Source organism: Muscardinus avellanarius (genome assembly GCF_963383645.1).
Source record: "Muscardinus avellanarius genome assembly, chromosome: 1".
NCBI classification, from domain to species: Eukaryota; Metazoa; Chordata; class Mammalia; order Rodentia; family Gliridae; genus Muscardinus; species Muscardinus avellanarius.
In genome coordinates, this window is record NC_137786.1 from 150,213,651 (window position 1) to 150,228,554 (window position 14,904).

The following is a 14,904-nucleotide window of genomic DNA, read 5'->3' on the forward strand; positions in this document are numbered from 1 at the left end:
TGCCATACAAATTCATCCACTCATACCCCTCATATTGTATGCTTTAGTCATTTATTCAGATTTTTATGCCTCTCTTTATTCATCATATTTGTCTGTCCATTATTCTCTTTGTAACCTGAACTTAGACCTCATATATATATGAGAAACATGTTTCTAAAAATTGAGAAAAATGCAAGTAGAACCTCCTTTACAAATTTTTTAAAGTTCTAATTCAGTTTATTTATGACTTTGGCAAATTACAGATTATTGCAAAGGCATATAGTTTTAAATAAATGGGGTCTGAGGTAGACCTGCCTAGGATTGCATGTTTGAGGAGTATAAGGATGAGTAGATAGGGACTGATGGGAACAGACAGAATAAAGAAATCACTGAAAAGCTACTTAAGCTGTGTCAAAAACAGATGGCAAAAAAAGGATATTCAAAAGAAAGAAGTGAGATCATTACTTTTACATCACATACAAAAATTAACTCATATACAAAAACTAAATCAAAATGGATTAGAGACTTAATATAAGACATAAAATTATAAATTCCTAGAAGAAAACATAAGGGAAACCTATATGAGATTGAATTTGGCAATGATTTCTTAGATATAATACCAAAAGTACAGGCAATAAAAGCCAGAACAGGTAAATGAAACTATAGTAAATCTACAAACTTTTGTGAAGCAAAAGAAACAGCCCGAAGAGTAAAAATTAAGCTTAGAATATTTTCAACCTACCTTTCTGTCACTCAAATAAAAAATAACTTCTATCACTCAAATCCAAAACTAATCCAATTAGAAATAGAAAAAGGATGTAATAAACATTTCCTGAAAGACATAAAAATGTCCAACAAGCATCTAAAAAGATGCTAAACATACTAATCACTAGGCAAATGCACCTCAAAAGCACAATGGGATACCACCTAACTCTGATTAGGATGATCACTATTTGGGGAAAGAAAAAAGGAAACAGAAAATAAATGTTGGCAAGCATGCAGAAAAATTGTGCACTATTACTGAGAAGATAAAATGGTAAAACTAAATGGGGGATGGGAGGGGGAAAGAGGAAAATTCCCTAACATGCATGATGTACATTCACAAACATATCAAGGTCAATCAATAAGCCAACCATGAGAAGGAGGGAGGGGAAGGAATGGAGAGGGAATTAGGGAAGGGCTAAATGAGTTGTGCATGTATGCTTCTACCATCTTGTACTTCATTAAGATGTATGACTACAATGCACCAATTAAAAAGAAAAGAAAAAATGGTACAAGCACTATGGAGAACAGTACAGAAGTTCTTCAAAGGGTTAAAAATAGAATAAGCATACGATACAGAAATTCCAGTTCTAGGTATATATTCAAAACAATCTTGTAATGCCGGGTATGGTGGTGCACACTTGTAATCCCAGCATTTGGGAGGCTGAGACAGTAGCCTCAGCTACTACTTAGGCCCTTTGCAACTCAGTGAGACCTTGTCTCAAAGTAAAGAATAAAAAATAGGGCTGAGGGTGTAGCTCGGAGGTAGAATGCCCCTGGGTTCCATCCCCAGTACCACACATACACAAAAAATCATGTACAGATAAGTGTTCACCTTCATTAATTTGTTTATTGTATTATTCATAATAGATAAGAAAGTCTGAAAGTCCATTGATAAATGGATGAATAATAACACCGCACACACACACACACACACACACACACACACACACACATACCACTGGAATCTCATTCAGTAACAAAAAAGAAAATTCTGTGATGTGCCAACATATAGATGAACCTTAAACCTTGAGAACATTAAGCTAAGCTGGGTGTGGTGGCGCACGCTTGTAATCCCCTCCCTTGGGAGGCAGAGACAGGAGGATCGTGCAGGTTTGAAGCCAGCCTTGCTGGCTTAAGAGACCCTATTTCCAAATAAAAATATAAAATAGGTCTGGGAGTGTAGCCCAGAAGTAGAAGGGTTTCCAGGAACCCTGGTACTACTTAAAAAAAAAAGGAGAGAGAGAGAGAGAACATGAGAACATTAAGCTAAGTAAAATAGGGCAGTCACACACACACACACACAAAAAAAACAAATACTGCATGATTCTAGTAAATGAGATACCTACAGCAGTCAAACTCTTAGAAGCAAAGTACAGGGATGGTAGCCAGAGGTTAGAAGGGAGGGGAAACAGATATAAGGTCTCAGTTTCACAGGATCAAAAGTTCTAGAGATATGTGGTCAACACAGTACACATAGTCAATACTACTGTACTGTAGTACACTTAAAATGGTTAAAAAGGTAAGTTGTGTTGATTTTTTACCACAAGAAGATAAAAAACCTATAGTCTATGTGAAATAAAGTTTGTAAAGAACATTTAAACCTTTTTATATCTTATGCTATTACTTATGCATATTATACCTCGTCTAAGTGTGAAAGGAAGTTTATATGGGTTAAGTATAATGATTGCTTACACAGTTTTAGAAGGCATCTACAGATCACTGTGTGACCCAAGTCTTAAATCTTCTTACCTCATATGTTATCTTCAAACTTGACTGTAGTAAGATAGGAGTAAAGTTGGGATGAACTTCCGCAGTGAGCCAAAGACGAAAGGTATCTTTAGGTTGAAGAGTATTCAATTCCTTTTTTGTTAAGAAAAATCAATAAAAATCTACTTAAATACATGTCCGCACACATTTCCTTTTTAAGTCTATTATTAACTCTGTTTTTATTATTAAAACTTTCCTGTGATATTGATATGTTTTTCAATGCTCTGATTATATTTCCTTAAATTTCTATTTTCTCAACTATTAGTTTAGCTTAAGGAATAAGAACTTGGGTGTGGTGGTGTATGCCTTGTGATCCCAGTACTTGGGAGGCTGAAACAGGTCAACTGTCATTTTGAGGCCAGCCTCAACAACTTATTTAGACCTCCCCTGCCACTCACCAAGACCCTGCTATAAAATAAAAAATAAAATAGGGGTGGAGGTGAAGCTCAGAGGTAGAATGCCCCTGGGATCAATCTCTTGTACTATACCCCCCCACACACACACACACAATGAACTTGGACCTAGAGTTAGTTACACTGGGCTGAAAACCAAACTTTACCACATAATTGCTTTGTGACCTTAGACTCTATGACTTACACTATCTGTAAGCAAAGATGGTAAAAAGTACTTTCCACACAGGATTGCATAAAATATTAAAAACAAGGCCTGATATGTGCTAAGAACAAATGTTAGCTATAATTAGTATGTCTGAACTAACAGCCACCCTCAGGCCTTTGACAATTTCTAGTGGTACCTCATGGCCTATAACATAAATTCAAAACTTGCCATACAAATTCATCCACTCGTACCTCTCACATGGTATGATTTTGTCATTTACTCAGATTTTTATACTTTTCTTTATTCATCATATTCCTCTATCCATTATTCTCTTTGTAACCTGACAAATTCTTACTCATCGTTCAAAATAGAGTTTAAATAGCATGTTTCAGAGGAATATCATCGACAGTTCTTCACTATCACAGTTCCAAACAAAATTAATCACCTATGCCACTTTGTAAAGTCTCTTTTGTAGTATTAATCATACTAACTACAACTATTTATTACTGTGTTTTCTCTCTTCCAAATAGCATTCCAGAGAACAAGTACAAATTCTGATATGACCAACACCTAGCATAATTCCTGGCTTTTTTTCTGAACTCACCAAGAATCTGTAGATTGACTGAACAAACAAATAAATATAAAAGGCAAACAGCTCTAAAATAGTCTAAAATATTTTAATACACTCAGTGTCTCATGCTAATATTCATTATTAATGTCAAATGTAGCTAACTACAAAAGAGCAAAATAATGGCCATGAAAACATTGTGAATGCTTACAATTTTAAGTGATAAAATGTATTGACAGCTCATTATTTTATAATATAAAATTTATAAAAATTTTACCATGGGTTAAAACACATAAAAAATTAAAAAGGTGAGATAGCAATACATTTATGATATAATTTGGTTTACAATAAATTATTAATTTATATTTAAATAATTCATCCAAATTTTCCAAGATAAAAACAAAATAATAATAATTTTTAAAAACTCTTGGAAAGCTGGGCATGGTGGTGCATGTTTATAATCCCCACACTTGGGAAGTTGAGACAGGAGGATCGCGCACAGGTTCAAAGCCAGCCTCAGCTTCTTAGTAAGGCTGTCAGCAACTTAAGTGAGACCCTGTTTCCAAAAAAAGTATAAAATAGGTCTGGCAGTATAGACTGGAGGTAAAAAAGCCTCTGGGTTACACCGCCAGTACCATAAAAAAAAAAAAAAACTCTTGGAAAATAATCTACCTTATATGCTTCCAAAAGTTCTAATTAAGATTTGCTTCCAAGGTATTAACTATATTTTTCATAGAGTAATAGCTATCAACTAGCTATTTAGAACAAAAAAACAGAATTCAAGTACTTAATGGTCTTCATGTTTTAAAACATTTGATTCTAACATGAATTTTATATTTTTATACATTAGTGATTTTTATGTACAGTTATAATACAATTATATGAATAAATTCATATATACCTCGGTTCCAAAGTGTTTATCTTCTTTCATTATAAGTAATAAAACATCATGATCCATCAATTCATCAACTCAGTCATTACCTCAAAGATTTATTGTTTACCTATTTTGTTCAAGGTGCTAAAGTTGCCAGTTTATTAGGACTGCACACATTTTCAACATCTTACAACAAAGCTAGTGCTGCTCTCAATCAACTCTATTCTGCTTGGTTTTATTCTATACACTAAGTCTGCCAGATTGATTCAATTAATTAATTACTAACCACCCACTAGGACCTCCTCTGTCTTTCAAAGTACCACAATAAAAACTCCAATCTCTGAAGGATTCTCAGGGTATACCATAACCAGCCCTTCCAAGTCATCTAACTCCATTTCCCCACAGTGCCCTACCTGGCCAAGGACATCTCTTCACCCTTGAGAAAGGCATGTAAGGCATGTATATGTCTAGCATTATATCACTCCATGTACTGCTAAAATTACCCATGGTATACATTACCATGTAATGTACATGAGTATATATAATTTTTTGTCTACATTTAGCTAAATTCCACTCAGCCATCATGGAAGATCTTCTCTTTCTTAAATATTGACAGACTTAAATTAATGCTTGCAACTTTTTTGGTGTTAGTTTTCTTCCTGTGCCATTTGGGTTGAGTAAAATGACTGCTTCACTCTAGATAATTTAGATACTAGCTTCCTTAGCATCCTAGAACATTTTGTGGTTTCTCTGAACCCCCTTCCTATACAGATAACAGGACATGGGCATAATGTAATGGTATAAATAGGCATCCTACAATCTTTTAAAGTGTCTCCTATTTTTCTTCTGTAAAAAATTTTCTAAGCTTCCCTTGCAATCTTTTCTTTTTGGTGGTGGAAGAACTTGGAATTGCATTTTACCTCTGAGCTAAACCCCAGCTATTTTTTTCTTTTGAAACAGGGTCTTGTTAAGTTGCTGAGACTGGTTCAAAACTGTAAATCCTCCTCTCAGCTTCCCAACTACTAAAATTACAAATATGTTCTACTGCACCTGGCTTTCCTGTCAGTCTTGATTGATTTCTTTGTTTCTTTTATATGCCCTCCAAATTTTTAAAGACTGCCTATTAAATTTGCATCTTATTTTGCACAAATGTACTTATTTAAGAAGAAAATACCTTTCTTTAGATTTATCAAAGTGTCATTTTTGTGTGTGTGTGGTACTGGGGATGGGACCCAGGAGCACTGTACCTCCAAACTACATCCCCAGCCCTATTTTTTAGTCTTTTATTTTTGAAACAGGGTCTCACTGAGATGCAAAGGGCCTCACTAAGTAGCTGAGGCTGTCTGCGAACCAAGATCCTCCAATCTCAGCCTCCCGAATGCTAGGATTACAAGCATGTGCCACCACACCTAGCTATAAAATCCAGTTTTTATAAGATCATAAATAATGCATGGTATTTGAATGATGCTGCTTAGAGATTATTGAATTAACATAGTATATATTGTTTGTACCACATTTATTTGAGTCTACCTTTTCTAGAACTGGCAGCCAAGAAACCACGAGATGTAAGTTCTTTAAACAGAGCCAGTCTCCATTTCGGGCACATTCTTTTAGCATTTGAATCGCTAGATCAGCTTGACCTTGACCCATGGCAACCTATAAAAACAAAACATGAAACTTGAAAAGAACAGATAGATCTATTAATATAAGTTAACTTTGTAAGAGATTCAGTAATTTCTAAATTTCTCTAACTGGAGTTAATATTATGTTCTGAAGAAAAGCCAAACTAATAATAGGAATTAATTTTATTCTTCTAACTAAAAGTTTATATGCAGAGTTTAATTTTCCTGTAGAAGTTACTGCTAACAAGTTTGATCTGTAGAAAAGGGCCCTTTCTCTTAACAAAAAGTCTAACTCAAGTTGACTTCTGTGCATAGTGAAAAGTAAGGATTTAGCTCCACTTTTCTACAACTGGATAACCAGTTTTCCCAACAGCATTTGTGAAAAGTCTGTTTTTCTCCAATTTATGTGTCTGGCACCTTTACTGAAAATCAACTGGTTATTAGTGTGTGGATTTGTTTCTGTATCTTCTGTTCTGTTCCATTGGCCTAAATGTCTGTTTTTTGTGCCAAGACCATGCTGTTTTTATTACTATATCTCTGTAGTTAATTTGAAGACAGGAATTGTGATACCTCATTCATAGTTCTTATTGCTGAGAACTGCTTTGGCTATTACAGGTTTTTTATTCCTCCACATGAAATTTATGACTGTTTTTCTAAGTCTCTGAAGAATGACATTGGTATTTTTACATAGGGATTGCACTGATTCTGTAGATTAATTTTGGTAAAATGACCCTTTTGATAATATTTATTCTGTCTATCCAAGAAGAAGGAAGATCTTTCCATCTTTTAAGATCTTCAATTTCTTTCTTTAGCATTTTATTATTTTAATTGTTGAGGTCTTCTACCTCCTTGGTTTGGTTTACTCCTAAGTATTAAGGTTATTGTGAATGGAATTATTTAATGTTTTTCTTTCTCATTGGATTTATGGCTGGCATATTGAAAAGCTGCTGATTTTTAGGTTGATTTTGTATCCTGCTACTTTGCTGAATTTGTTAATCAGCTCTATTAGTCTTTTGGTTGAGTGTTTTGAGTCTTCTAAATATATATGTCATCCACAAATAAAGATAATTTCATTTTTTCCTCTTTAAATTCTTTTGATAGCCTTCTCTTGTATTATTGCTCTGACAAGAGTCTCAAGGACTATATATGGCCATTACATGAAAAAATGTTCAACATCATTAGCAATCAGAAAGATGAACATCAAAACTGAGATTTTATCTCAATCAGAATGGCAATCATCAAGAAGTCTAAAAATGATAAATGTTGGTGATGATGTAAGGAAATTTGAACTCTTCTACACTGTTGGTGGGATTACAGGTTAGTTCAGCCTCTATGGAGATCAATGTAAAAATTTCTCAAGAGAACTGGGAATGGATACACCATATGATCCAGCTATACCACTCCTGGGTATCTTCCAAAAGGAGCTGAAATTATATAATTATAGTAATATATGCAAACTCATATTCATAGCAGCATAATTCAAAGTAGCCAATTTATGGAAGCATAAGTATCGATCAACAGTGAGTAATTTATAAAATTATGGGATATACTAACAATGGAATTCTACTTAGCAATAAATAATAATCTTATGTCATTTGCAAGAAAATGGAAGGACCTAGAAAACATTATGTTAAGTGAGATTAGCTAGTCACAGAAAGTAAAGGGTCATATGTTTTCTCTAGTAAAGGGAGGTGGTCTAAGGAAAGAGGAGGGTGAAGAGAAGTTCATTAATAAACTTACTGTGCCAGTATGGGGAATGACCTAGGAAGATTTGGGAAAGCTCTGATTATTAATATATTTCAAAAGAAAATAATTGGTATATTTCAAAATAGTTGTGTCAAAATGGAGGCAGACACGGATAAAGAAAGGACTTGGTTTTGGCCTAACAACAGGCAGCTATTCCAGTGTAAATCAACCTAGCTCATAGTACTTAACAAGTCAATATAGGAGAGCTAGGGCTTCCTCTTTCTAAAGAGATCTACAAGATCTAGGGGGGGTGGGGCAGGGTTTGACCTTGCCCTTTATGAAAGGAAACACCTTACCACACCTTGCTAGGGGAGGTACCTTACAGGGACATTCACGTCAGAGTCACGCAAACAGATGGAAGTCATGAGTATAAAAAGGCCAAGTCCACGTGTAAGCCCTTTGGTGTACTCATTCGAGTCATCCCCTCATGCCATCTTGGCATGGGGCTGTATTTCTATCTTTCTAATAAACTTCTTTAAATCTTCAGCAGCTGTCCAAGCGATGAATACTTATTCTTAGCTTAGGACAAGAATCCACGGTTTTTCTGTTTGTCTGTGTGTGTGGTGGTGGTGGGGGGGGGGGATTACTTCTCCCCACGCACACACCATGCACCTCCCCCCCCCCGCAACACTTACTACCATTGACTATGTATACATATATGAAAATACCAATGTCAATCTCAACACTCTGTATTGGGAAGGGCTCTATATTGGGGAGAAGTCTTACTGATCTCAAATCAGTAGTCTGCTTTGCAAGGTAGACCTATGTGTATGTTTTCCTTTAGGAAGCTATAAATCATTCCTTTTCACAGTTTCTGGGAATCACTTTGCTCTCTGGTACCTTACACCATTTTCAAAGCCAATAGCATAATATCTCCCCATCTTTCTGCATTTGTTTCTATCTTCACTGTAATTCTCCTGCCTCCATTTTATAAAGAAACTTGAGATAATTGAAGCTAATTTTCCCATCCCAAGATCCTCAACTTAAGTGTGTCTGCATGACTTTTTGTCATGCATGATGATTTGAAGATAAGGACATGTACACCTTTCAGGGCATTATTTGTCCCACCACAATAAAAAATGTCCACATAAGTACTAGGATCTAGAGTATCAGGAAGAGCAATGACATGAGCAAAAGCCTCAGGGCATTTTGCACTCACCTGATGATAACACTCTCCACTTCTTTCAGCATTAGCAAGTTCTTGAAGTTCCTGAGAAGGATCAGCACCCGGGGAAATAATGATTAAAATGGGTTCAATTTCTAGTGTCTCTTTGTATAATCGTTTGAGATTCAGAGGAAGTGGGGACAGCTCTTTCAGTCCTAAAAGATATATTGAAGAAATTAAAAAATAAACAACAGCATGTATTGTAAAAATCTATTAAAATAATTACATGTTTATATAATAGAAATACATGAATAAATTATAATTTCATATATTAAAGTTTTTACTCTAAAATCATTCACTACTAATAACTAATGTTTATTGAATGCTTAAGGAACCAGGCATTTTTCTAAATGTTTTCCATATCTGATATCACTACAATGTTAACAGGTAGGTACCCTGATTGCCACACTTAACAACTGAAAAAATTCACAGCCAGCATTGTGGTCTCAATGTACAACTGTCTCTCTACAAGAGAAGCCAGAAGCCATCTATCCATCTGTATAACTTATTAATGCAGTACATTAATTTATATGATAGCTGAGTGCTTATACTGTGCCGTGTATTCAGGGAATCAGATTCCAAGTCATCTGGGAAAACCATTTCATTGTCATGGTACAGGATGAAGAGTTATTTCTTATGTTCATCATAATAACAAATGGAATGGAAATTAAAAGAATGCTTAGTTTGGAAATGGAAATATGGAGCTGCCAGTTTACATTTGTTAGCTAAGTGAGCCATTGAGAATCACTATAAGGCACTGTGCCTTGATTACTCAATTGCAAATCAGGGATTAAACAATCCATTAAGTCCTTTCGAACAAAATAAGCTATAACAGTTTTCCAAATTCCACTTATTCATCACTTATTCTGTGCTAAACATTATACTAAGTAGTTTATTTACCTGCTATCTAAGCCATAGAAGGGCACTGATTAACAAATATCATTATGTTTATTGTATGTGTAAAAAAACTAACACTCAAATAAGTTTAATGTCTTCCCAAAGGGTGCCCAGCTGCTTACTGTTAACCGTATTCAAACACAATTCATCTGTACTTTTTCTACTCTGCAACCCTTCACTAATGATTAAACCCTATTTAATTACAAAATTATAATTTTCCTATTATATTTAAATCTCTTTTGCTAAAACTTGAATATTTGATTATTAATAGACTTAGCAAAAAGCTGAAAATGCCCATCTCAATTTAAAAATAAAACTATAATTGTTTAAATTACACTGGCTAAAAATAATATGTTTTAAAACAATGGGAAGGTAGGAGAATGTTATGTCCAGCAGAATGAATACACCATCAAGAAGACTTCTACATGTCTTCAAAAGCAGAAATGCATAGTCAAGACTAACCTTGGGAACACATTCTTAGAGAACACTTTCAAATAATTCAATGCTATCAAAATGGTCCAAAAAAGGTATTTTTAGATGCAAAAAGACATTTCACACACGAACAAACTTCGGCACAACAGCAACCATAATAACAAGAAGGTTCAAACACCACTTCTTGCCGTGTTCAGGTGAGATCTAACCCAATAGCATGAGCTGCTTCCCAAGGCATTATGTGTGAAATTTATTTTAACTCTATTCAAACTGCTAACAATCAAACAATTTTGCAAACTAATAAAGGAGAAATTACTATACTTATTGCAGTATAATGAGAAGTACTTTTATTTATTCAGGCATTTATTTATTCATCAATGCTAACCATTTCAAACCAATATTCGTATTTAATAAAATATATCAAAATCTTAAAAATACCCAGGCCCTTAATTCAGCAATTAAAATTATAATATTTAATTCAAGAAATAATTCAGGACATGGACACAGAAGCATATACAAATACTTTCATTGTAGATGTTGATACTAGCTAAAAACTTGGAAAAGACACTAAATGTCAAACATTGGTAATCTGAACGAGCAAGTATTATATCTATAAAAATATAGAGGTTACAAGACAATTTAATAAAAAAACAGCCTATTTGGGATTATAGTCAACATGATTGCATCTTGTACTATATATACATTTATGTACATAAAAAGAATACAAACATGTACATAAAAACTATTAAGAGTATCCCTGAATGAGGGAATAATAGGTGTTTCTTATTTTCTTTTTATTCCTTCATCTTTCAATAATGCTTTAATTAGTACCTTTCATATAATAAATATGTCAAAATATAGTACATATATTTTCATATGAAAAAACTATTGCCTAAAACATATACTGTTTGAAAAATACATGCAAACACTAAAACTAAAAAGTTAAAATGCAGATTACCTTATTTCTTAATTTAACAAATACTGACTTTATACTTCATGACAACAGGAGTCATTTGTCTTGTTCATCATTTTATATTCATTCAACTATAATTTCTAATTCTAAAATTTCATAAAAATGAATGTGCTCCTTAATGTATTTTATGTAATATTTAAAAGCAATGGGAAATTCTGGATTAGAGAAAATTTTAAAATACCTTATTATTTAATATAAATAAGTGACATACATGTTATTTGGAATTACACATAGCCATCCTACCTACAAAATTCTAATAAATTCTCAGTACATTTTAAGCAGAGGCAATATGGCCATTAATTTTATTAAACCAAGTAATTATGATTGATAATACCATAAAAGCTGTCAGTGTGAATCACACAAAACTATTTAATAAAGTTAGAAATAATGTTAATTGCACTATAAGATATTATAGTATAAGATGATTTATAAAATTGGGATTTTACATTTTGAGCATGGTCCTTTAAAATAAATATAGTGGCCAGGCGTGGAGGCGCACGCTTGTAATCCCCGCGCTTGGGAGGCAGAGACAGGAGGATCGCGCTGGTTCGAAGCTAGCCACACTGGCTTAAGAGACCCTGTTTCCAAATAAAAATATAAAAATAGGTCTGGGAGTGTAGCCCAGAAGTAGAAGGGCTTCCAGGAACCCCAGTACCACAAAAAAAAAAAAATATATATATATATATATACACACACACACACACACACACACACATATATACATATACATACATATATATATATGCTAAAATATATGAAAGGAATAACTCAAAACTTTATTGTATTTCATTTTACTTGGAAAAGATACTGACATGATAAAAAAAATACTTAGCAGTTTAAAAATAAAAGAATATCACTCCTGCACTTTTCAGATACCCGAGTAGAAAAGTACCAAACTAATAACATTCAATGATAAGTGGTAAGTATAATAGATTAATTGTTTTTCATTATTCTCATTCTTCTCACCTTCTCTTAAAAAAGGATCAGTTGTATAAAATTACCTTTTTTATTGGAGAGAAAAAGGATTTGTAAAAATATGTTACAAACATTAATAAAAAGAAAAAGAAACAATCTCTAGTTAACCCAATATGCATGAACCAATTAAAGGGGTAATAATCTAAAATTCAATAATACTGAGGCTCAGAAATTAAAAAAAAAACATTTTGTGGTTGTCAGAATCCTAAAGATAACTTTTTCAAACACTAAACTAGATACTGCTGTAAAAGGACATTGACACTGGAAGATTATGATCCTTAAAGTACTTAAATTATCATGTGTTATCTAAGTGGGCCAATCAATAACTTGAACCTTTATAAAAAGAGAAGTTTCTCCAGTTGGAATCATAACAGATGGAACAGAAGGGAGAAGTAGATGAGATAAAGCAGAGGGGGAAGAAGGACTCAACTTGTTTTTTTCTGTTTTGTGCTGTTTTGGTGGTACTGGGGACTGAACCTAGGGGCATTCTACCCCCAAGTTCTTACCCCAACCCTATATTAATTTTATTTTAAAGCAGGGTCTCACTAGGTTGTGGAGAGTCTAAGTTGATGAGGCTATTCTTGAACCTGTGATTCTCCTGTCTCAGCTTCCCAAGTACTGGGGCTACAGACAGCTGGGGGAAACAGGAATCAAGAGATGAGGATCCTATGACACATCAGGAGGACACAGGGAGAAGGATGCCATCAGAAGACTTTGAGGAGAGGAGTGTTATGATCCAATTCATATTTCAAAAAGTACTCTAGCTGCAATGTTGAGGACAATTAGAAGTGAGGAAGGACAGAAGACTGAATGGCAATAATCTTTCTCAAAGACAGTGACTTCAACAATGTGGTGGACAGCAGCAGAGAGGTGAGTGGATTCTGGATATATTTTGAAGGTAGAGAAAACAAATAAAAACCATGGTAATTAAGGAAGGGAAGATGACCACTTATTTAGGTTGGTAATAATAAAGGAAGATAAATAAACTTAGAAAAAGAGTTAAGTCTACCAAAGAGTCAGTCTACCAAAATAAAAAAAGAAAAAGAGTCAGTCTACTAAAATAATTTGCAGGTACATTAGGTGAAGAAAGGAAGAAAAAAGAAAATAATTACTTGGAGCTTTCAATTAGAGCCACTGAGTGGATGTTAATACACACAAAAGTTCTGCATTGGTTGCACTGGATTTGTGATGTATAAAGACATTTCTATGAAAACTTTAAATAAACATCTGAATAAATGAGCCTAGAATCCCAGGACTGGAAATAAAAGATTAAAATATGTGAGGATCGGCAATTCAGAGATGATATTTCAAGTCAGGATTAGGGGCGATCCCAAGATGCAGTGAGAGGAACAGTACTCTAACACTAATGACACACTCAGTGAAGCAGCCAGTAAAGAAAAGTAAAAAGGAGCAACAGAAAAGGGTTGGGAAGAAGAAACACAACAAGAAGAAAAAGTATTGAAAGAAAAGATGAATGGAATGCTGTTGAGAGATCAACACAAAAGCAGAGAAGTCATGCTAGAGAGTGACCAACCTTACTTACTAAGAGCAATCTTGTAAAATTTTAGGGTTTAAAGTCCCAACATAGAGAACAAAGATAAAATAAAAGTTGAGGAAATGGATTACAGTAGTCTCTAACTAATACACACTTTCAAGATGTTTTGCTATAGAGGGAAGTAAAAACTGTGATAGTAGCTAGGAAAGATGTAGGACCACAGGAGGAAATTTTAAAAGAAATACTAAAATATGTTTGCATGCTGACAGGAATGATCCGTCAATCAAGGTGAAATTCATGAGGTAGGAGACAGGAATAATGACAAGAAGGAGTAAATGGTTTGACCTTTGATTGAAGCAAAAATATTTATTTACAGCAAGAGAAAAGAAAGCAGAATAAATATGAGAGGTAGTCAGTAGATTAAAAAATTGATGGAAAGGCCGGGCGTGGTGGCACACGCTTGTAATCCCCGCGCTTGGGAGGCAGAGACAGGAGGATCGCACAGGTTCGAAGCCAACCGCTGGCTTAAGAGACCCTGTTTCCAAAAATAAAATAGGTCTGGGAGTATAGCCACATGTAAATTTTTTCTTCAATTTTATTTTATTTTCATATGAATCATACTGGAAATGGCATACATTCACACAGTGCTTAAAGCCCTCCTTCCCCCCACTTACCCTTTCCTGCCCTCCCAACAATGAGTGTCCAGGTTGACCATGCTACATTCACAGTTATACACAATTTGAATGTAGCTCCTCCAGTTAACCAACCTCAGCCTTCTTCCTCTCCTATTCTTCCTTTCTAGCTTTGTTTAGGTTTACCCTCCATTATCTGGAGTTCCTCTGGTATCCCCAATACTCCCTAGTTTGGGCATAATAGAGAAAACATATGTCCCTTCTCATTCTGAGCTTGGCTGATCTCAATAAACATAATGTTCTCCAGGTCTTTCCATCTTCTTGTGAATGATATAATTTTGTTCTTCTTTACTGGTGAGTAGAATTCCATTGTGTGAATTTCCCATAATTTTGCAATATATTCATCTGTTGTTGGAGACCTAGGTTTGTTCTATATTTTGGCTATTATGAATTATG

At 34.3% G+C, this 14,904-nt stretch overlaps 1 protein-coding gene across 2 annotated transcripts in view; it reads right to left on the reverse strand.

The window, feature by feature from the left end:
• DYNC2H1 (dynein cytoplasmic 2 heavy chain 1) overlaps positions 1-14,904 on the reverse strand; it is a gene marked incomplete at both ends in the record, with an annotated part of 293,921 nt that overhangs the window by 99,263 nt on the left and 179,754 nt on the right. For both annotated transcript variants that reach the window (XM_080694845.1, XM_080694844.1), the window contains 3 exons: positions 2,494-2,604; positions 6,042-6,167; positions 9,039-9,199. In XM_080694845.1, coding sequence (XP_080550971.1) covers positions 2,494-2,604; positions 6,042-6,167; positions 9,039-9,199 — 398 coding nt within the window. The remainder of the gene's footprint in view (positions 1-2,493; positions 2,605-6,041; positions 6,168-9,038; positions 9,200-14,904) is intronic.